The following is a 22607-nucleotide window of genomic DNA, read 5'->3' as shown; positions in this document are numbered from 1 at the left end:
TGATCCTTAGTGGTGATCAAGAGGAAGGGAGAGGACTATATGCAGTAGCACAAATGCTACTGAATTCTTACGCCTAATGAGATATTCAAATCCAGGGTTGAAAAGGGCCGTGTTTAGAAGGTTGTTTACCCCACTATACCAGCTGGCTGTGAGCAGCCTGCACCAAGTACCTCAGGCACAGGTAGGAAACACAGCTATCAAAACACAAGTTTTGTTCAGAATCTGGATTAAATCTAGAATTTTACTGGTGGTGTGGAGACAGGAGGGAGGCCTGGACTGGGCCACTGAAGCCTCTAGTTTTGGTCCCACCATTTCTGCTATGTTGCTGGATAATGCTGATGAAGACTCCACTCCACCCAAGCCCGGTGACAGTCTCCCTTCCATTCAATGTTGGTGGGACACTGAGCTCCTCTGTAAAGTGCTCAGAGACCTGCTCATGGAAATCACTACGGGAGAGAGGCGTTCTGTGAGCTGATCCAATAAAGTTAGTTACTGAAAAATTTTTGTAAATACCTAACATTAATGGGCTAAAGAAAAAAGAGTCGGGGTGAAATGTCAGTTTATGCTGTTGAAATGCAAGGCAGATGCTTCCTAATCTGTTTACCAGGACATCACCTGTGGTCTGGATGCCTGCAGTTATGACACTCCTGGCTTTCTAGATCTGTGAGAACCATCCAAGTATCTAGGCTCCAGAAGTTACCTTTTCTCCACCATGTGCAGCAGCCTGCCCAACATACAGGCACAGTGACTACCCCTACTTCGTAAATCCAATGATCTTGCCCAGAAAAAACAAGCCCTTTGGACAGCCCTTTTCTGCTTCCCAGGCAAGCAGGAGGAAATGCTGCAAATAAGGGGAAAGGCTCAGGGCTGCTGCTATTTCCTGACTCCAGCACCAAATGAGAGCACAGGGCCCTGTGATCTGGGAGAATAGTCCCAAAGAAGAACTATCATAGAAGGAGTCAGGCTGCAGGCCTTCCCTCTGCTTGAGCAACAGCGCTGCCTCCTCCCTTGGCTAAAGGAAGCTGCATACGTAAATGAAAAGTGAGTGTACTGGAGATTTAAGTTGTGGTAGCACCTGGAAATCCTCTAGGACGAAGCCATCTTCTGAGCACTCTGATAGTCAGGGTGACTCTTGGAAACAAGAGTCAATTGATGCTGGCATGTGCCGATGGGACAGACACAGCTGCGTCTGCAAGCAGCTGGAGGGAAGCACTGAGAGGACAGCTGGAAGATAGTCTTGGAGACGCACAAGAGAAAGGCACCGAGCCGGTGCTGGGGATGCCGTGGCATGGGGAACCTGTCAGCAGGAGCTGACAAGTTCTTTAAAGCTGGTGGCTGAGCAGATCTTTTAGGGTGTAATTCTTGGGTGAAAGGTAAGAAAGAAGGCAGCAAGAAAGCAAAGATTACAAGGCTTTTACTTCTCCAAAACTGAAAATAAAGTGCAGAAAGAGGGGGGGATGGACTGGAAAGCAGACCTGCCAAGGCAGCAAAAGTAGGCAGAATGCTGGGAGAGTTCAGGCCCAGGACTGTAGGAAGCACAAGCATTAGGAGCAAGAAGCTTGAGTTCCTCCCCCACCTCTCTGCTGGCAGCCTCCATCCCCTGGGCCCCTCCACCATATCAGTGCAATAGCAGTAATATCTCAGGTTCATGGCATAAGTGCCTACAAAACATGCCAGACTTTCTGCATTGAAGACTCCTCTGGTACAAAGAAAAAGGCAGTGTCTGAGTCAAAAAGTGAGACTACCTCAGCAGCACTTAAGAAGCGCCAAGCACAAAGAGGAGCTCAGAACCAACCAAAAGAGCAGTCGTCTCTACAGACATGCTCTCAGCAGCCCTTGGAAATTTCTGATCAAAAAGGCCCTGTCTGCCTGCAACAACCTCTCCACCCAGCTTCTCATTTCCTCAGTCTCTGACCTCATTTCTTTCTCCTGATGGCTTTATTCTCTGCTCTCTTTTCCCTTCTTGCTCCTATATGGCCCCCTCAAAGGAGCAGCAGGGGATCAGCTAGAGATATGGCCAGCAGAGACATGGCCAGCCCCAGGGCCTCTGCCTCATATACCACAGCATGCAGCTCTCCTGGAAGCAGGAGAATATAGGGGACAGGAAAAGAAACCAGCAAAGAAGTGAAAAGCAAAAGCAAGACAGCAGCAGAATTGATATATGAGATGAAATGAAACAATTACAAAAAAAGCGAGAAGGTGGTGGAGAGCGCAGCTGTCTTCAAGACACAGCACAAATAGAAGCTGGGGAGACAGGGATTATGGAAAGACACAATAAACCGAAGATGCATGGAAACAAAAGTTTTCTTCTTTTCCTCTGTGATCTCTGCCAGCAGTCTTGCCCTATTCCCCCTTCACCCATGCAACTTCACCTTCAATTATCTCAGGAACATTCATTACAGGAAGATGCCCTGAATGTATCAAATTAGAGCATTAAGAAAGCCCATTCAGGAAACATCCATGTGATCCTTATTCAGTTAGCAGAAGGGGATGGAGTGGGGATGCCAAGAGAGAAGCGGCAGAGGGGACTGTATGCAAGCACATGCATCCAGGACTGATGGGCTGGCAGTGCTCTGCCCGCATATTGCAAAGGGATCATCCCCTGCCTGCTCTGTGCCAAGTACTGATACAGCCTTGCGTTCCTTTTGTGCACCATAATCATTATATTTTAGAGTTTAAAAATTAAGACTAGATGGAAAACACTGGGATAAACAACTGGGCAGGAGGGGCCATCCAGAGAGGATACCCCTTTTTCATCCACATGCTGCAGAACTAGTGACTAGGTTCACTCAGCCTCAGATGCCCTTGGAGGGCGCTTAAACCACAGATCTTGACTATGGACTTAAGGCATTGGAACAAGCAGCCAAAATCACTTGAAGCAATAGCAAAGATTATCGGATTTCAAAATGTTCCCCCTGTAGGTGGGGTTGGGGAAAGGTGAGATCTTTACGTGCAGTACATAGAGGTCTCAACTGCTGCAAAATGTACTAATCAAATAGTTGAAAACTGTGTCTGTGACACACTGAAGCCATCCTGGCAGCCAGTGTCTTTAGCACATTTCCTTAGGTGCTGCACAGAGATCTCAACCAGAGGACACAGCTACAGACTAACACCTCTGCTTTTTTAGGTAAGCTATAGCAGAGTTCAGGAACATGGCGTCTCAGAAATGCACCACTCTCCTGTTTGCATTGCCCCAGGGAAATAGGATGCAACATGTTCCCAGCAGCTGTGAGCAAACAGGATCGTCCCCACAGCAGCTGTAGGGTGAATGGGACTGAACAGAGAGAAATTCTTATCTCTGACAATAGCTGATGGGCTCCAGGCAGACTAGCAGCTGCAAAGCACCCAGTTCTCTGCTCTGGTTCAGCTGACCAGGCACCTCTGGGACTGTACTTTGAGCCGGTGAAGACAAGGGACAGAACATGTCTGCTTCTATCTATTTTTATATTGCAGATCCATCTGCTCCTCTCCACAGCTGGCAAGGCCTGGAGCTCAGCTTAGATCCTCCCAACAAAAGCCTCTTTATGGGGCATGGGAACCCCCCACCGCTATCAACACCATTTGGTTTGGATTGCCTAGGCAGAGGCTATTTTTGGCAGCACAGGTGGCTTCTCCATCTCCTTGCTGAGCACGGGGATGCAGCCAGCAGATGCCTCACCACCAGAATACTCAGCCATACCGTCAAGGATAAAGTCTGAGCAATGTGGAGGCTCTGTTAAGCCCGCAGGATCTGGGGGGACAGGACAGAAAGCCAATAGGAGTTCAGGGAATGGGTTTCACAAGTGAGAAAGAGCAGAGAGTTTCCACCCACACAGAGGCCCTCAAAACTGCTTTTGAGACAGAAGTAACATCCAGGTGGAACAGAGCTAATCAGGGAGTCTCTGACCTGAGGAAGGCACTAACTAAACCTGCACCTAGATCTGAGATCTTCATTCCACAGTCCCTGTACCCTAGAGAGGAACTGCTACCCTGTCTGACCAAAGCAGAAACCTTCTTTTCTCTCCCTTCCTCTCTGTCCAGGCAGTAACATTGTCCTTCATGCTAAGACTTGACATCTGCTTGCTCCTATTACAGAGAGCTCCAAGCTCTCTGTAACCTTCCCCCCACCACACACACACAGCAGAAAGCTCTCCCAGCCTCTCGTTTCTCTGTTATCTTATTGCATGGATGCTATTTCCTGTGTTTATTTTTCTTGTCTAGCTAGCTAGCCTAGAGGGTCTCACCTGCTGGAAAACTGCCATTACTTCTCCATCTGCAGCACTGACCAAAGCTTAGCGAAAAAACAGCCTTAGGTCACTTCTAGCTTCCTTAGGATGCCTGACTACCAGGAGAGGCCAAAGGCCACCGGCAGAGCAGGTTCCTGTACGTCTTACCTGAAAGCTGACAGCAGCAGATGCATGTCTTTAGGAAGCAGAACAGGGACACGTGTTTTACAGCACTGAGATACATCTGGCATAGAGAGAACACAGCCACCTGGAAAACACCAAATACATTGCTACGTGCACCAGGACCTCCCTTCAGAGGGAGCACAAACATGTAGAGCGCAGCCTCTTCCAAGACCTGATTCACACGCAGACATCAGCATTCAGAGTCATCCACATGTCACTGACATCCTGACCCCAGCACACAGCCTCATGTGTGACGGGAATAGAGCATTAAACTCTCGCTTGGAGGACTGTGTGTCCAGCACAGTGCTTCCAGATCAAATGCTGATTGAAAGATCCTCCTGGGAGGGAATCAAACAGAGACTGCTGTTAGTATGCAGAGAGCACATCCCTCCCGCAAGCCTCACAGTGAAAATTTACAGGAATGTTGTTACAGTTCTTTTAAAAGACCAGGTAGTGCTGAAACACTGGAAAGGATGGACAGCCCCAGCATCTTGGAAAAAATGTCATGCTGCCCAGTCTCACGTAGCGTAGGAAAGGTGGTGTATGGGATCACTTGCAAACATAGAACTAGGACAGGTGGAAACTTGCACAGGAAGCAGGTGGTCAGAGCCAGCAAGCAGTAAAGATTTCTGATTAAAAGCCTTGATCGCCAAGGGTTGGCTCAATCTATAAGGAAAAGAAGATCTAGGGTTTAATTTATTTGCAGATGAATGTAACATGGGTTAGTGCTCCAGACTGAGCAAGTTAAGGATATTACTGTATATTTCCTCTGGAAGGAAATCAAAATGCTATTTCTCATGAATTCAGAAAGGACGCAGCTGTAGAACAAACAGCTGACTCTCAACTTTGGTTATGGCATTGAGTTACCAATGGTGGGAGAGAAGACTCTTTCTGTTTTTCTAATGCAACCTTTAGCATTTTGATCCTTTTGGAATTAGAGGATGATCCTGAGGAGGGTCTGAGATTTTTTGTCTCCACCCCATTCTGTTAGTGCTTTTGGCCTGAATATAAAGAAAGGCAGGAAACACTTGGAATACTGGATGACTCCCAGATGGCAGACACCTAGAAACTTGGCAACCAGCTGTCCTTTACTTTACAGTGCTGAACGCGCATGCGGCCCAGCACCCTGGTGCTGGTGCTGGGTGCTCCCCTCACGAGGCTTTAAATCAGCCATAATCTTTGCGAATTAACTGCAGCTCTCCTCCTGCAGTCTCTCTGGGCTGGGCATTCAACATCCGCCCTCCTCACCCCAGTGTCTTTTGGCTCTGCGGAGTAACTTCATAATCTGATGTGTTACCATCACAGAATGGCTTTAGTTTAGTAGCACATGATTCCCAGTTGTCTCCAAAAGAGCCCTGTTTATCACAGCCCCTGCCACCACAGCTAGCTCAGAAAACTAGAGTGTGATTGCTCTCAGTGATGGTTAACAGAAGAGATGGTGTGGCAAGGATTCAGCCAGCAGCAGGCAAGTCTCAGAGCTACCATTTCTGTCACCTGCAAAATTGGCCACATCCTCTGGATGATGGAACTGTTTAATACCACAGGATCTGCTGTGCATGACAGGGCTGCTTGAAAGACATTAATGCAGGAAGCAATACTGCTCAATGTTGACTTAAAAGCTTAAATGCTTATGCAGTAATATGAAAGAATGGAAGTCCTCCTTGCCCCAAGATTCACACCATTGCAAGCAACATTATCAGTCTGCACGAGCTTTCTTTTCTTTTTATGGCACAGCTGCAAAAGGTTGTATCAGCATGGATTCAAAGTGACCTTCCTCCAGCCTGGATCAGCAGGGTCACAGACACCAGGTCCAGTGCACCTGCCCTACAGAAGGCTTCAGCATCTGCCACTGCTCAGCCCTTCAGCACACCTCCAAAATAGGAACTTGGCAAACAAACCTAATGGAGTGCATTGCTAAGCAGAACATTCTGCTGAGTCCCGACACCAGGACTGCATGTTATAGGGCATTTGCCAATTCCTGAGTCAACTTTATTTATTATACACTAGAAAGGTCATGACGAATCTCAAAAGATAAAATCTGTGTCTGTCAAGCCGCCTTCCTTATTTTCATTGGCCCAGACCCTCATGTTCCACACCAACAATAACAGGACATGGGTTCAAGAGGCACCATGAGTGCAGCTTACCCTGAGATGGCCTAGCCTTGTTTTGCATTCTTTGTAAAACTGATCCAGGCTGCTCAATTCGCTCTTTATTAGGAGCTTTTGTTTTTGCTCCTGGATACAGTCACCACGCTGCACAGTACCCTTGCACCCCTTGAAACCTCAGAGCATAGCCACACGAGACAGTCCCAGCCCAGATAATGCCAAATGCCACAACTGCAGGTTCTCCAGCAACATGCAGCATTCAACTGAGGTATGCCTAACCCCCATTCAGAAGAGACATCCTGAACTAACATCAGCCCAAAGATATCCCCCTGACATCACCAACAGCTGAGGCAGCAAGATGCCCCATGCACACAGGTTTTCTTCACTGTCATTCTAAGCTGCGATCTAATCTCCTTGCCTTAGGTAAAGCAAAAAAGCAGAGCTGCCTAGGCCTTTGGGTAAATCCTTGGCAACCAAAGCCTGAGCAACTGCAGCTCCAGTGCTGTCAGCGTCCAAGCTGTCAGGTTTAAAGCCTGCACAGGGCTCTGTAAAAGTTGCAGTTACCTGTCTGGATTGCAGTTTGGGCACTTCCAAGAGCCACAGTTCTAGCTTTGGAGTTTAGAGCAACCTGCTCAGACCACACAGTACAGATTTGCACTCCAAATAACCTCATCTTTACACAGTTTATTCTGCACATGCAGACTGAGAGATCTGTTTCTGTTCCTTGCCTTTCATTTGCTGAAAAAACATGCTATTCTCAGCCCCAAACTTTGCTTAGATCATTTTCTGTGATGCATTGCAAGAACTCCACTTCCTGAAATGAATTTCTAATTTTCTGAGATTTGAGGAGTACTCACCTGTCAATCTGCATGATCTGAGTAGCGACTAGATCTGGTCACACAGCAGAGAAATGATACTGCTTGTAAGAGCAGTGCATCATACAACCGAAGATCCTGACAGTCTCATCCACTGGTTCATTACTGAGGCAGCATCTCCACTGTCCAGATGTGCCCCCTTTGTTCTCAGAACAGCACTGAAGAGGAGACTGGGAGGGCAGGAAGAAATACAGGTCCACTTACATCCAGACTCCAAATGGCAGTAAGTCACATCATCTAACTTCAGGAATTTACTTGAGGAACCAGAGAGGTAGATTCCTCCCAAGATCACTCAGAGCCGACAGGAGTCTCTCTCCCTCCCTCTTTCCTATGAAAATATGCTCTGAAGTCCAAAGTACCTCAAAAGATATTCAGACCTTTTAATTCCCCCAAACATCTCCTTCAGACTCATGATGGCTAAGAGCACTGCAGGATAGCACAGGGGTCCCTATTTGGGGGCAGAAGTGGGGAGGAAGATCCTGCTGATTTAAATGCTGTGAAAAGTTTTAGCCATTCATGTTATTCACCCCTTAGCAGGGAGAATGTCATCTCCCACTGCCCCATCCTACTTCACCATTTAGAAATGTCACCAGTTTCCCAGCATGGCAGTAAATATTACACTATTGAGTTACAGTATCCTCAGGCAGATCTCAGTCTACAGCAAAAGCCCTGCAAAGTCTGGTTTCTCTGGATGACTAAGCCAAGGTGTGGATCTCTTGAGGTGAGATTTCCAGATCAGGCCAATTGTGTTGTTAAACTGGGAGCTCTCTTTGTTCTTTCCAGTACTGGGCTTTCTTCCTGGGGCCAGGCAGGGCCATTGTTCCCGAGTACTCCTGCAGACTCCCATTGTTCCCCCAGCTCCTGGCCTTTGATGCTGTGGAACAAAACGCACAGTGTTTGTGAAAGGAGGGAAAAATAAAAAGCTTTTCAATTACACAGTTGGTTGAACAGTTCAGGCACAGCTGGCCACAGAGCACCAGGGTGCCAGCCCCTCACCACCAACTGGGGCCTCCAGCCCCGCTGCAACACACACTGGAGAGGGAATGGCCAGCAGCTAAGGGTTATCTGGAGAACTTTCACTTCCTCATCCCTTCCCAGTTCAAAACACTCCTGGACTATACAGACTTGTGCTAACCTCGCCCCACATACATTTAGTAGCTGCCAGCTGGAAACGATTCCCGCTGCATGCTGTCAGCACTGCTCAGAATTGGCCCGAAAGGCACCACAGCAGCATCTTGATGCACTGCCTCCATTCCAAACAGATTTGGCTGACTTCAGGCTGGAGTAGCTGAGGTTGAGGGGCACTGGCAGAACAGGACAGAGGGCTGAAATAGTGATGATGTTACAGGGAGCTCTGAGGGGCACCAACAGGGCTGTGTGGAGGGAGAGCCAGCGGGCTGGGATGCTCGTCACAGCAGGCAAGGTTGTGTAGCTGTCCGGGTATCTCCTCCAGGCCTTGCTATGTAACTCTGTTCCTGACGCCACAAGCCTTTGGGCAATTACAGTGCTCTGCCCTGTGTTCAGTACTCAACTGTTAACGTTATCTTCTCTTATTGCTAAGATGACAGATCGCAGGATGTCAGAGATGTGAGGGGGCTTCTAGTATGTCTGGGCCTGTCACCTCAGTCCATGTTAATATCCACAGCGAAAGAACAGGCAGCGCCAGGAACAGAGCCCTCTGGAAGGATTAGCCTATGGAAAAAGCTAATAAAATAATAAGACACTTGCACAAAAAATGGCCAGCCAGCTAGATCTTCCAGCCCTGGGACAAAGGCACTCACACTCTCTTTTATAAATATATTTTATTATTTTAATGCTTATTAAGAAATGTAACCAAGACAGACTCAGCAGCACCAGCGGCTCCTCACTGCCCAGCAGTCTGATGACTTCACAGCTATGAAAACTTCACAGATTCAAAAAAACAAAAAACAAAAACAAAACAAAAAAACTTTGGTCAACGCACTTTAAATACATTTGCATGCACAGATTCTCCCGCCCCTTCCCTCCCCTCCCACTGGTAACTGACAGAGGGAAACAACAACTACTTTCATAAAACATTTAAATTAAAAGACTAAGTGTTTTATGGTGACAGCACGTGCAGCAGGGTGTTCATAGTGTCTTGGCTCACAGACGGCTGAGAGACGACCACTCCACAGAGCAGAGGAAAGGAACACCAGCTCCTTAGATGGGGAGGAGGGAAAGCAAAAGACGTTCACAGATCAACAGGTTCCAGTCTTGATTTCTACACATCCTTGTGTGAACAGTCCCAGCAAACAAAAAAAGATAGGGAATTACACAGAACAGACATCACCCCAAATTTGGGGATTCCCAGTCTGTCTGGTTCAGTTCACTACTCACACAAATGAGGAACTGGTATGATTTTAGTTATTCTTGATGTGTTTTACTGTAAAGAAGGCCAAAAGTTCAGGGCTAGAAAAAGCTCCCTGGTCTGACTCAGTGCAGTTTGATGCCCAAAACAAAAGTGGGGAGAGAGCTGACTATTTGGCAGCTAAACTTAACAAAACACCACTAGAGAGTCTCCAGTTTTAATCCATCACAGCACTGTTACAGCAAGTTCATCCTTCCCACAAAACATGGCTGGATTGGTTTATTTTTTAGAGAGGGCTCATGTTCACAAAGCACAAGGGCTTTTGCTACACCTGGATATACTCATGAAATGAGACAAAGCATCTGGCAAGGAGATAATTGAGAAGAATCCTCTCTTTCTCAGTCACATAGAAGCCACATGAAAACAACCTTCTGCATACACCAGGGCAAGGTTTCCTCTAGGCAGTGACCCTAGAAAAGCCACAACACTCCGTGTACATCTCTTCCAGAGTCCTTTCTCAGCGAGTCACACTTCAGTTTCATGCCAGCCCCACTCCCCTGAGACTATCTGTGCAATCCCAAAACCTCCCCAGCACACTCCCGCTCTCCTGAAATCCTCCCAAACACCTACCCTACAAATCCTCCTTCCTTGCTGAAATTTGTCATCTAACCCTAGCACTTCAGCCTGCTCCCACACCTCAGAGACTTTCTTACATCCTCCAGTATCCCCTAGAGCCTCTTTTCAAAGAATGATCAAAAGGTTCAAACTACTCCATATAACTCCCAAGTCCATCTGCACCGTAAGTTTGCTATCACCAGCTGGAATCAGTGGCAAACCCCTTCTGTCTACAGTAACCCCAACTGTCCCAACGTGCCCATTTGCTAGCATCCTCTGTCAAACCAATGTCAGCCTTACTACATCTCTTTCTCCTCTCACTTAGCTCTGAGCAAGAGTTAGAGTTCAGTCTTGCACACAGCTTTGAAATACTGCTGATCTAAAAGAAACTCTGCAGGACATAGCTGAAGTGCATTTATTTGCACACGCAAATAAATTGCCCTATTGAGGAGAGGGCCCTAAGAAGAACACTTGATAAAATTAATCCTGGCAGCTGATCAGAACTTTACTTTCTCCAAAACCCTATAAAGCAAAAAAAACCTGGAGCATATGAGTCTGCAGGGAATAGTGAAATTCCTAGAATTCCCTCACTCAAAATAAGGCACCACATCTCTCTGTGGGTCTCGAACCATTTTTAGTAAGACGCTCCAGTTCAATGAAATCAGTCTCTTCTTACCCAGCTCTTACTCTCTGGACCCACTGTATCTTGGTTCCCAAAGAGGTCTTGTCCAGCCTCTCCTGATGGTCACCTCATTTTTACCTTTGTCTTGGTACCATCTTTGTTTATCCAGAACAGCTACATTTCATCAACTAAACATTCTCTAGCTGGAAGAAAAATTGGGATATGAGTGGGGAGGTTAGGAAGAATTATTTAATTTTCACGTTTTAATGATCCCTGTCCTATGCAGTTTGGAAGATAGGTATTTTTCTCAAGAGTGGAGAGCACTAAGAGGAGGAGAAGGGAAGCAAACACTTCATTCATGGGACCCTAAAGCCTCTTTTTCAAAAAAGGAATGAAGTCTCAAAATCATAATCCCTAGAAAACAGGATACAAGAAGTCCAAAATTCTGCCCAAAAATCTCATGCTCCCCACAACAATCGCTTCGGAAACACTTTCTGAAGGTCCATCTCAGACATAAGTTTGCCAGAAGGCACACAACATACGGTGCAGTTGTCCATCCCTTCCTTCCTGTGACTACAGACTTCTAATTCCATATAAACCCACTTACACCCACTACACTCCCTCCTACACACATCCCACAGGCCCTTCGCACATCCTTTTCATTTCGAATCTGAATCACTAATATTGAAAGGGACTGGACAGACTTGGGGGCACTTCAAACAGCCACAGAAAAACTAATTTCAAGACATCTGGGAACTCAGTAATCTTATATGGCAATCCAGCTGGGTAGAAAAGTTTTCCAGAGGAATTATCCCAAGTGTGTCACATCAACACAGATCAGTTCTTTCTTGCGGCAACGAAGCAAGAAGCTGCCACAATTGAGTGTGAAGCAGCTCAGGAAACAATAGAAAGCAACCAACCCGCATCAGCTGTTGGAAGTCTGATGCAATGTAGCATAAAACATCCTTTTACATGTCAACTAAAGCTCAATAAGAGACACTTCTGCACTTGTGCGTGTTCCAGCACACGAGCGATGCTGGTATTTTCCCACACTTCCTTCCCTGCTCTGCTTCTTTGTGGACCTCATTGTTATTGACATGAATACCGGATGTGATCTTGTGCTATTCATAGAAACATTTCAGCTTCCAGCTGAGGCCCGATGAGATCAGACCCCCATTTTCCTGACTGAAATCTGCTGCTGTTACAGGAGGTCAGAGGAGAGATCCCTCAAACAACCTACAGATATATTCCATCAAGAAAGATCAAGAGCAACAAGATCCCAAGTCACCTTACAGAAGAACTACCTACAACGTCAGTTACAGGGAAATGGCTTAGTGTGTGTTAATGGTGCTGGAGTGATAATCCACTCCTCTGACGTTAGACTACGTAGAAGAGTCATGCCAAGAAAGCAGCAATTCAATTAAACTGTGAAGTCTATTGTTCTATGTTCTTACGTTCTTGCCTGTCTTTCTGCTAAAGACTGTGGGGCTGACCACATCCTTTTATCCATCTCAAAATAAGTTCTGTGCTAGCCTGGGGTCATTTCATACTTAAACGCGCTTAGCAGTTATAAACCACTTCCCATCTTCATCCAGGGGGACTGGCAAAAATAAAATTCTTTTCATTTTAATAGTTTGCAATATTTAAAATAAATGTGGAAGGAGAACACACAAACCTAATCTTCTGCTATTCCTGAAATATTAAAACCCAGTTCCCCTCTCCTTTCTGAAAATGACTGATTTGAGTTCTGAAATGTTCAGCAGGCAGACACCAGGAAGATTCAGAGTTGAGGGCTGATACCTCTGATTTTTTAAGCTAGGAAGAATCTCCAGATATCTGGAACTACCAGACTTTGAGCTTTCCAGTAGGATCATTACTGCCTGTCTCCAGTCCCAGAAGGGTGGTGGTGTTGGACATGATACTGGAATATTTGTCTAGAAAACAAAGACTGAACAGTCTTAAGGTAGAATACAAGCTGGTGTGGCTCTCTGCTGTCCTTGAGCTACCAGGCTTCGTAAATGACAGAGCAAAATATCACCCAAACTGCTGTAAGACTTCTCTACAACAAACCACATCAGCACATGCCCTTACTGCAGCACAGATTTGCAGATTTCTCTTACATGGACAGACTAATGTGGTTTCTAAGTAGATTGCCACTAGTACTGATGCCTTCCAGCTCTCCAAAGTAGGAGCATTTTCTAACTAGACACTGACCCAGCTCTGCTGGACATCAAAAGGCCTCTGCACTGCAGGGACACATGGGGCTCCACAGTAAAGCACATCAGGAATCAACCGAAATCACAGAGAAAAGGTGTTCATCAAACAGCTCCCTGGAATTCCAAAAGGAAGTGTTGGGTATGTGTGTGTGTTCTGCCCACCCCCTAGAGAAAAAAAGAAAAAACTACAACTTTTTGGGTGAGGATGAACACGACTAAAATAAGAAAGATGACCATGGCTCACACACACTTAGGGCCATGGAAAGAGTTAGCATTCTAGGTGCACAGGAGGACAAGCCAGAGAGAGAGGAAAAAAGCAGAACCCGTCAGTGCCCACCAGTCTGTAGACACTTCGCACACCTGCTGGCTCTCCACAACACCTCAGGGCATTGCTGGATCACCTCTGGGAACAGACCAGAACCTGGTCTGCTCCTCTACAGCCTGCAGCACCAAGCCCTGCTAACAGCCTTTTGGCTAAGGGAACTCCATACTTGAGTCTCCGTTTTCATTATTTGCTAGACAAAGTGGAGGGCTACGAGGTTATATTTGTCTTGTGCATCTGGAACATTGAGCACTCAGGGAATGGATATGAGTTCTTGCCCAGCTTTTATAACTTAACATTAAGTAATCTAATCAAGACAGGAAAAAACATCTGAGGAACCTGTTACAGTATAAGTTTAAAAACACAAACCGAAAACAAAATGCCATGGTTGAAGGTATTCAAAGTTCCCATCAGGTAAATTCCTTCCTTCTCTGAGAAGCTGTTGGCATCCTCCCCGACCAACAGATGTTGCTATCCCCCTTCAGTTTGTTGCAGGGCCAAAGTACTAAAAGGCCCCTCCCTGTTGCTCTTTGCAATTAAATGAATACTTCCAGCCATGCTTTTATTTCTCTCGGTAGAGACAGCAAAACCGACGTACAACCATGGACACACAGTACAGCATAATGTCACAACACGCCCTGCATCAACGGAGTTCTCCCAGTGCTGAACTTGGAATGCCATCCCTGACCTTGGCACTGCTCCTGGTGACAGGTCTTTGATGGGTAATGTGTCCCTTCCTCTAGTCCATTTTAATGGTCTCTTGGCTTTATCTCCAGTCTAGTATTTAGGATCTTCCCAGGAGTCCTGGGTAGGGACACCTTTCTCCACAGCAATCTTAATACAAACCTCTCCCCCCGACCCCCAACGTCCCTTTCTGCCACAGCAGAGGCCACCAATGGAAAAAAAGTAATTCTACCAGGAAGACTTTTTGAAAGAGTCATCAGGAAACATCAGCTGCTGCAAAGGCTGTGCTTTCTAGATCCGAGTAAGAGACATGGGCATCAATTAGCTCTTCACTATGAAGCTCCCTGTTCACGCATGCATCTGAGAGAATCCCATTTTTGCAGGAATGTGGGAGATGCCCATTTGTCTCCATGTCCAGAGCATTTCCATTCTGGTGCCATTCCAAGCCTGCTTTGCATTTGTTCAAGTCCTGCTTTTCAGGATCCCTGTGGATCTCTCCATTGGTGTATACCTCTAATGCATACTCACCGATTCGTATGCTAGCATTCTCCCCATCCCCACCATGCGTGGAAGTCCTAGAGCTGGCTGTTCCTGCCTTGAACTGCTCCTTCCGGCCCAGGATATGCTGGCTGATGATTTTACGGAAGGTGTGACGGAACTCCCTGATCCGGTAGGCATAAATCAGAGGATTTACAACTGAGTTGGCATGAGACAGGATAATGGCCAAATACATCAGCCAGAGGGGAGCACGGGCACAGTTTGGGCAAAAAAGGGTGAAACAGTTAATAATATGTAGTGGAAGCCAGCAGATTGCAAACAACCCAACAATGATGGCTAAAGACTTGGCCGCATGGACTTCCTTTTGCAAAGTGGAGCGTGAGCGTTCCCCATGTACCATCTTGTTCTCCATCTGCTTGAGCTGTCGTCGGGCAGCCATGAAGATTTTCAAGTAGATACCAAACATAAGGAGGAGAGGCAACAACACACAGGCAAAGAAGTTGTAGTAGACCATGTATTCCATGGTGACCACAGCCTCAAAGAGACACGCCACCATACTGTTGCTGCAGTTGATGGGAGAGGACTTATTGGTACCCTGCTCTTCAATTTGCGAGCGTTTGTGCCACCCAAGCATTGGTGTCAGGCCGATGATGAAAGATAATACCCAGCAGATCGCAATGATACCTTTGGCTCGAGAGCCAGTCACCAAGCCATTGTACCTATAAAGCAGAGAAGACCAGAATTACAACAGTATTACTGAATAAGCCTCTGACACCTAAGCAATTTCCCAAAGGTCCAACCTCCCAGAAGGCAGAAGAGAGCAAGAAAGGCTCCTTCTTCTTCAGATGAGCCTTTGAACAGCTGTGCAGAACTCACCCAGCCCAGCCGAGCACAGCAAGGACTCGATAGTGATGTTGCATGCAACCTACTTCCCTCCCCTCTCCCTTGGGCAAAGTGCAGATGACAGAAAAGCAGGTAAATGAGTACAGTTTTCATCTGCGTTCCCTCCCTCCATCTTCTCACTTGCTCATATGCATGAATCCTGGATAACTGACAGCCTGCTCTGACCTTGGGCAGTGGATAAGAACACCCCAAAACAACACTCAAAATGTAGCTCTGGTGTTGAAGGCTGAGGCAGCTCCTCCATTCTCCAAGATAGCAGCCCTGTGCCACAGCATTGCTAGGTCTGTCTCACAATAAAACTGTGAGCCAAATAGTACTAAGGAACTCAGAGATAAAGTGCCGTCAGCCCGCTGTCTGAGTTTGGATGGGCTCCAGGGAAAGTCTATTGCAGAGGCCAGGCTGGCATTTCCTCGCACAGCACCTTGCACTGTTCCACAACGGCACTTTCAAGAAGTTCAGTACCACCAAGCTTCCCTTGGCCAGCAAAGTGCACCAGCCCAGCCCAGCCCAGCTGACCCCATGTCTTTCTCAGGAAGGAGGAATTAAGCTGAGGACAGAGCTCTGGCTACAGGTATGCTGTGGGCTGCACTGCACACACAAAAGGAGACCTCAGTGGTGAAGGTATTGATATGCCCAGCTCAAACCAGTGCTCCTAGTAATAAATCCTCCCAAATATTTTGAAAGAGACAATAAGCAACATGGTAAAAACCTGACAGTGCAGCCAAGGACCTTTGTTTGTTTGAAATATCAGCCAGTTCCCAAGGCCTCACAGGTTACTGCGAGTGCTGAGCTGACTCCACCAGTTCTACTTTCAGAAAATGTAAATCAGGGCAGCAGTTTAACATTTCAATGCAATTTCCTTTCCTTGGTAACACTTAGCATGGAAAGTAGATGGCTGTATTCCCACACTGTCCAGCATGGGTCCCACACTGTACTTGACCCCATGTGTCTGATCGGACAACGGTAGCTTTGGGCTCCCAGTGTTTACCCGGTGTTCCTTCTCCCTTTGTCTACATCTTGAATTCTTTCAGCAAACATTGAAGGGGAAAAAAAAAAAAAAAAAGGCCCAACAAGCTATGGAAATTTCTCCCTCTCTCAACAAAGTATTTAATCTCACAGGCTTATGCTCCTATCCTAATGCAAGTTCAAGATAGGGGAGAAGAGATGCTGCTTTCTCCAGGCACAGAACTGAACGGAGATCCTACACATGCTTTAAATCCCAGCTGGATGGGCCTTGAAAGGAAACCGGCTCTACACAAGAACTGGCAGGCCTGAGTCTCCCCTCCTGAATTGCATTTTAAAATCAGAAAAGAGGGAGTCAGGGGAGCCAACCACACAGTTCCCAGAACCCAAAATGCACTGAAATCCTCTTTCTGCAAATTGAGGGAGGAATTCAGCTGGTTCTGGGAGATAAAATGTTTTTCCCAGCAAGTGGTGGATCCTGCTGAAAGTCCTGGGGGGTGGGATGAGGACACTGCGTGAAGGGTAGAAGGGGAGCTGCTTACATTCAGACCTCATCAACACAGCAAAACAGCATCTGCACTTTGAAAAGTACACCGAGGGAGCAAGAGTGGCCAAAGGCACTTGAAGCTTGAAAAACCCCCTGAAGCCCTGGAACTGGCTACATCTTTCTCAGAGGAATTTTGAAATTGTACAGCTGTTATCCCACGACTAGAGATGTTCCTTCCCTTCTGCTAAAAATATATTCATTACTGCTCCAGGCAAACACCCCCCGCTTCTCCCTCCCTCTTACCCTCTGGGGATTCCCATGCAACAAAACTTTACAAGGCTTTGGAACAGCACTGAACCCAAGCAGTCTCCTGCTTTCCCAACGCAGTGTATTTTGCTGGCAGAGGTAATTACCAACATATTCGTGTGTGCATTTCCATAATGCCTTGCTCAAGATTGCCAAGGGCTAAGGGTGAAAATTCACAGCATCTTGTGATATCATGTGTGGCATTACATTCATGTTGGCCAGGCACCTATTCAGAAATGTCCATTCACTTGGGAGAGCTTCATTTCTAGGACCCACATGAGACACTGGCTGACTTGGCTGAGGCAGGCTTACTGTCCAGATGGACTTTCCTGGATTTATTCTTTCTTTCCACTTAGAAATTTCACCAGGCTGGCACTGAAGGTTTTGTGCACCTGTCTAGGCATATTTTGAGGCTCACAGCAGCCATGTCAAAGCTACTGTCTGTATACCCAATGCTATACAGCTCTACACCATCAGTTCAGGGCTTCTAGGAAGCATTACATTTACTGTGAGGAGGTGGCACCTACGCAGGAGAGACAGCCTGCTGAAAAGAGCTGGTCACGCCTACAGCCTATGTTCTGCATAGTTGGCAGGTGACTTTGTCGTGTGTCTGAGGTGTCCAGACAGCACTGGATTGCCTGTGCACAAGCAGTTCTTATGCTTCCTGGAAATACTGGACTTGCTACACAAATAATGACTTTTACTCATGAAAACCCAGACACAAATAAAGAACATTAGTGCAGAGCACAGACACACACAAGCTGGGGTTGGGTGAGGGGACGTGGGTGCCTGACTCCTCCAGAAAACCAAACCCAGTTTTGCAAGCGCATAAAAAAGTGGATGTTTTCCCCAAAATAATTTTTTCAGCATCTTGAGAGCAGATAACAACAGGACCCAGGAACCCTGCCTGCCTTGCTGCTCTTCCAACCATCAGACTGGCACCCTGCCCCTGGGAGAACAGCCACCCTTGGTGAATGCACAGCTCATCTGTGCTGTCTACAGTGGTTTGGCTGAGGACATGACTCTTCTGGATCCTTGGCCTATGCTCTGTGTCATCAAGGTAATGATCCTGCAGAAGATGAAGTACCTCACCAGTCTGATTTGTAAGCTACGAAGCTGGGTGGAAGGCAGAGCTGGTATGAGAACCACAGGGTCCTCGGGTAGAAGTTGAAATCCTTCTGTACACTGCATGATCTGTAGCTGACCTAACATCCTCACAGTATCCAACCATCCAAGCTACTTGTCTTCCAAACCCACCTCTGGTTGACAGCACTGGACATCTTGGCCAGAAGGCTCTGCCATGCTCAGAGCATGGAACAGCCACACCTTGACTGCATCACACCAGAAAGCATGTGCTCTCTGTTGAGGGCACTAGGCTTTCATTCGCATTTCAGCAGTGCTCAGTGGTTTTTAACAGCTCACTATGAAACACTGTTCACTGAACACATCCTCCCAACAGCCCATGACTCAGAGAGCTGCAGTTGCAGAGGGCAGGACAGAAGGAGCATATTGTATCCCTATTACATGTATCTGGAAATGAGAGACACTGACAATCCCAGATCATTCAGGAAATCTTGTAACAGAGGCAGAAACCAAGCCCAGACCTTCTCATGCAACATCTGAACAACCCTTTCCCAAAATTCTCAATCAAGAAACTTTCTCCCCTTTTATCAGGGGCTAACAGACACTAGTGCTTGACTAAGCTGTGGAGGCAGGGTAGGGTGGGATCCCACAGATGGACACGTATCTCTACATGGCAGACGTAATGACAGCAGGCAGGGACTGTTCCTTTGTGCACTGCAAGATCCACTGTACATACTATGTGCTAAATGGACCGACCATCTTCCAGACTGAAATCATGTAGCAGCAGGTTCCACTGGGACCAGTGAAGCCACAGACAACTAGTAGTGCTTTCAAAGTCAGACCCATGGTTGTTCAAAGGAGGAAGCATATTATTCTCCTTTCATATTAGGCTGAATCTGCTCATAATATATTTGAGACAAAAATGAGCACATGTAGGTAATGTTTGTCCTAAGGTCAAAAGGTTTATGGCAAGCAGGGAAAGAAAGCAATACAGATATGTCTCAAAGTGCCAATAAAACATACTTTGTTCAAGGTTGTCATACATCTCCTCCATTCTTCCCAACCCAGACTCCGAGAAGCAAGTTGTGTCCAGCTCCCGCCCAGGCTCTGGCAAAAAAGCAACCCAATGCCAACTCAGAGCTGCAATTCTAATCACTGTCAGATGGATGAATCTAGCTCCAAGCTCCAAACATCAGGGAGCTGCATCTTAGTAATGCTTTCCCGGAGGAGCATCCCAATACCTTGGGCAGTCAATCGTCTCCCAAGCAACTTTCGTCAGAGGAAAAGATCTGCACTTCAGCAAGTTAATGTAGTTGGCACCATATGACAAGCACAAGGATTCATTCTGCAGGTGAACACCTGAAGCCAGCATGTGGAGCCAGAGGTAACCTGAGAAAACTTTTCCATTTGGCTGCAGGAAGAAAAACTTCTCTCTTTCCAGTGCATCCAAGCTACCTGTCCTTCACCATGGGAATACTTTTACCACAAATGCATGCACAAGAACTCACGGCTGGGCAATATGCCCTCAGAGCATTTGTTGGCACCAAAGAGCCTGGAAAGTGGCAATTTTTCTTGGCCCATGACTTCATCCTGGAGCTCAGACTGCCAGCCAGTTTTATTTAGAACACCCAGGGGGTTTATATCAGTGAGCGCAGGATTTCAGGCACCTGCCATGTTAGAGAGAGAGTTTGCTTTCAATCCTAGACTGAACAATGGCTGAGGCTCACTTCCTCGGGAACGCTCTTTTGCCACTTTCAGTGTTACAATTGTATAAAGCCTGGTAGAATGTGTTGCCAATCCCAAAACTCCAAAAGGTCTTGCAAACTTTGGAAAGTTTATCAAATTCTGCACAATGTTATAATCATTTAAAAGGCAGAACCCATAAGACATTCCAAAGCAAAATGTATCAAAAAATTAATTTTATGTATTTTTAAGTTTTACCTATATGTGCCTTTTCTCATTGCAGTTTTGGGGGGATGGTCTTGTATGCACAGAAAAATTGTTCCAAAGGTAACTCTAATTATGTACTGAGGTTTTCAAAAAGAAACAGTATCAGAAATCTCATTCTTCAGCCTCTTTAATACTTATAATTTATTTGTGTGGGAATACACATCCACATATGCAACCATCCACACAGATGGTTACTTCTCTTAGGACAAATCAGACATGAAACCATTAAAAAGAAAGAGAAGAAGAAAAAAATAGGTTTAGGTCCCTTTGGGTTTTTCTAGGATACATGAAGGAGGTCTGATTTTTTTTTTCATATTATTTTTTAAGAGACTATCTAATGACTATTAGGAATGCCTTAGGTGTTTCCTTTCTTGTCCTCTGAGGAGAAGAGAAGAGGCTTTCCCAGATATTAAAGAATGGGGTGAAAACATAGCATCTTTAGTGGTGGAACTTTCCTTCCAATGGTTTGACACATTTTTGAGGCAACCAGATACTAAAAGAAAAAAATGAGGAGGTGAACAGTCTGAACCATATCACATTTCTCTTTGGCTAATCAGCTTTCACCTTCTCAGCATGTCTGAGATCATAAATCTTATGTTTATTCATCCATAAATTCTTCTAGGGAAAACAGAGTTGACAAGTTCTTCGGTCCTACTGTAAAACGACATCCCCCGGTAGGGGACAAGGGGGGGGGGAACCCATGGTTCTACCTGTGAGTTTCTGCGTCCAATCAACTCTACCGTTTCTGGAGTGGAAGAGGGTATGTTTTGTTTTTTCAAAAACAAAATAGTGAAACAAGCACAATACCCAACACTGGTGAACTCAGATTTTTCTAAAAGACTCTTTACTTTGACTCATTCCAGGAAATTAAACTCTCAAGACAATATAGCTACAGTGATACCAAAAAACGGGCAGAAATCCAAATTTTTAAAATCCTTTTCCTTGCAAGTCATCCTCTAACAATGTGAATGCTTAAACTGTCAGGAAAAGTTTTCAGAGCTAACTCATAAGCAATGAATTAAAGACATTAGACATTTTCAAAATCATTTCAGAGGCAAGCCCGAGAGCTACTCTACATATGTTTCTTTGTACCATTTATCATTATGTTGGTTTATAAAACTGAAAACATCTGATCTGTAGAACTGTAGAAAGGTGGAGACAGTCCAATTTAGAGGTACTAATATTGACAGAGGGTTTTTTTCTGCAGTGGAATGGAATGGTTACCCCTTACAACTACATCAAAAGTAGAGGCTGTAACACTTAGGGCTATAGGTTTGGAAACCGACAATTAAGAGCAATGTTACAGAAGCACAGGCTTGCCGACACAAGCCTTCATGAAAGACTGTGCTGCAGTGGTCCATATGGAAAGGTAATCTCCCCAGCTCTAGGGAGAAGAGTGTTCTCTATTTTTGAATGTGAGATTTGTGCTAATCAACAAAAGTGCTGGATGACCAAAATATTCACAAGAGACAAAACTGAGTTGCAGAGATCAGCACAAGTGATTCAAGCTCAGCAGGAGTGAGAATGTCCAAAACCTCAAACTTGAGAGCAAGAGAATCAGAAATTTGTTCCACTTTTGCAGCCACATTTTGTATGCAGCAGAACAGGAAGCAAGTCTCTCTCCATTCATGAGAGCTCACTGCATCCTCCTAACAACGGGACAGGACGGAAGAAGACTCCTATGCTCTGCCAGCACTGGCCTCTCCCGGGGCTTCCTCAGCATCTTAAAAGCTTGCGGAATGACTCGGGAAGCATTGTCACACAGCATTTAAACCAAGTCCACAACACACAATGCCACACTGCATCCACAGTCAGATAAATTCCATCCTGACAACGTGCTTCTGGAAGACTGAACTGCGTAGCAGCCCTGTGCATGTGGCAAAACTTCCCCTTGACCCACATCAGCCTCCCTGTTTGCACACAGAGTAGCAGCTAGTTACAAGCAGCTTTCAAGCTCTATTATTCAAATCTTCTTTTCTTCCTCTGAACTCCAGACTAGAGACCACAGAAAAAACACCTTCTGGGCTGGAGTGGGGACAAGCCTCTGCCTTGATCTAATACATGCTTTGTTCCAGAGTCAGTGCCTAAGTTAGTCCAAATCCTCCTAGGCTTGATCTTTAAAGCATGCTGCTTCTCCTCCCTCTCACCTTTAACGGACCCCCAAGAAAGATGCCCATTTCCTCTCTCCACAACCCAGTTCCTACAGTGGCCGGGCAGAGTCCCCCATTCTTCCCAACAGGAAGGAGACCAGCTGTGCTCAG

The 22607-nt window shown here is 46.1% G+C and overlaps 2 protein-coding genes across 5 annotated transcripts in view; both read right to left on the bottom strand.

Moving 5' to 3' along the window:
* Positions 1–4411, bottom strand: part of UPB1 (beta-ureidopropionase 1) — a 35704-nt gene extending 31293 nt beyond the window's left edge. Inside the window, exon 1 of the mRNA XM_013944880.2 lies at positions 4374–4411. Within this exon, the coding sequence (XP_013800334.1) occupies positions 4374–4399 (26 nt within the window). The 5' untranslated portion in view covers positions 4400–4411. The remainder of the gene's footprint in view (positions 1–4373) is intronic.
* A 4744-nt stretch (positions 4412–9155) lies between these two features.
* ADORA2A (adenosine A2a receptor) overlaps positions 9156–22607 on the bottom strand; it is a 33147-nt gene continuing 19695 nt past the window's right edge. For all 4 annotated transcript variants that reach the window (XM_013944890.2, XM_013944889.2, XM_067306859.1 and 1 more), the window contains exons 3-4: positions 13842–15373; positions 9156–9271 (exon numbers count right to left, since the gene is read on the bottom strand). In XM_013944890.2, the coding sequence (XP_013800344.2) occupies positions 14413–15373 (961 nt within the window). In that variant the 3' untranslated portion in view covers positions 9156–9271; positions 13842–14412. The remainder of the gene's footprint in view (positions 9272–13841; positions 15374–22607) is intronic.

Source organism: Apteryx mantelli, chromosome 17 (assembly GCF_036417845.1).
Source record: "Apteryx mantelli isolate bAptMan1 chromosome 17, bAptMan1.hap1, whole genome shotgun sequence".
Taxonomy (NCBI): Eukaryota; Metazoa; Chordata; class Aves; order Apterygiformes; family Apterygidae; genus Apteryx; species Apteryx mantelli.
This window is presented reverse-complemented; position numbering and strand designations above follow the sequence as displayed.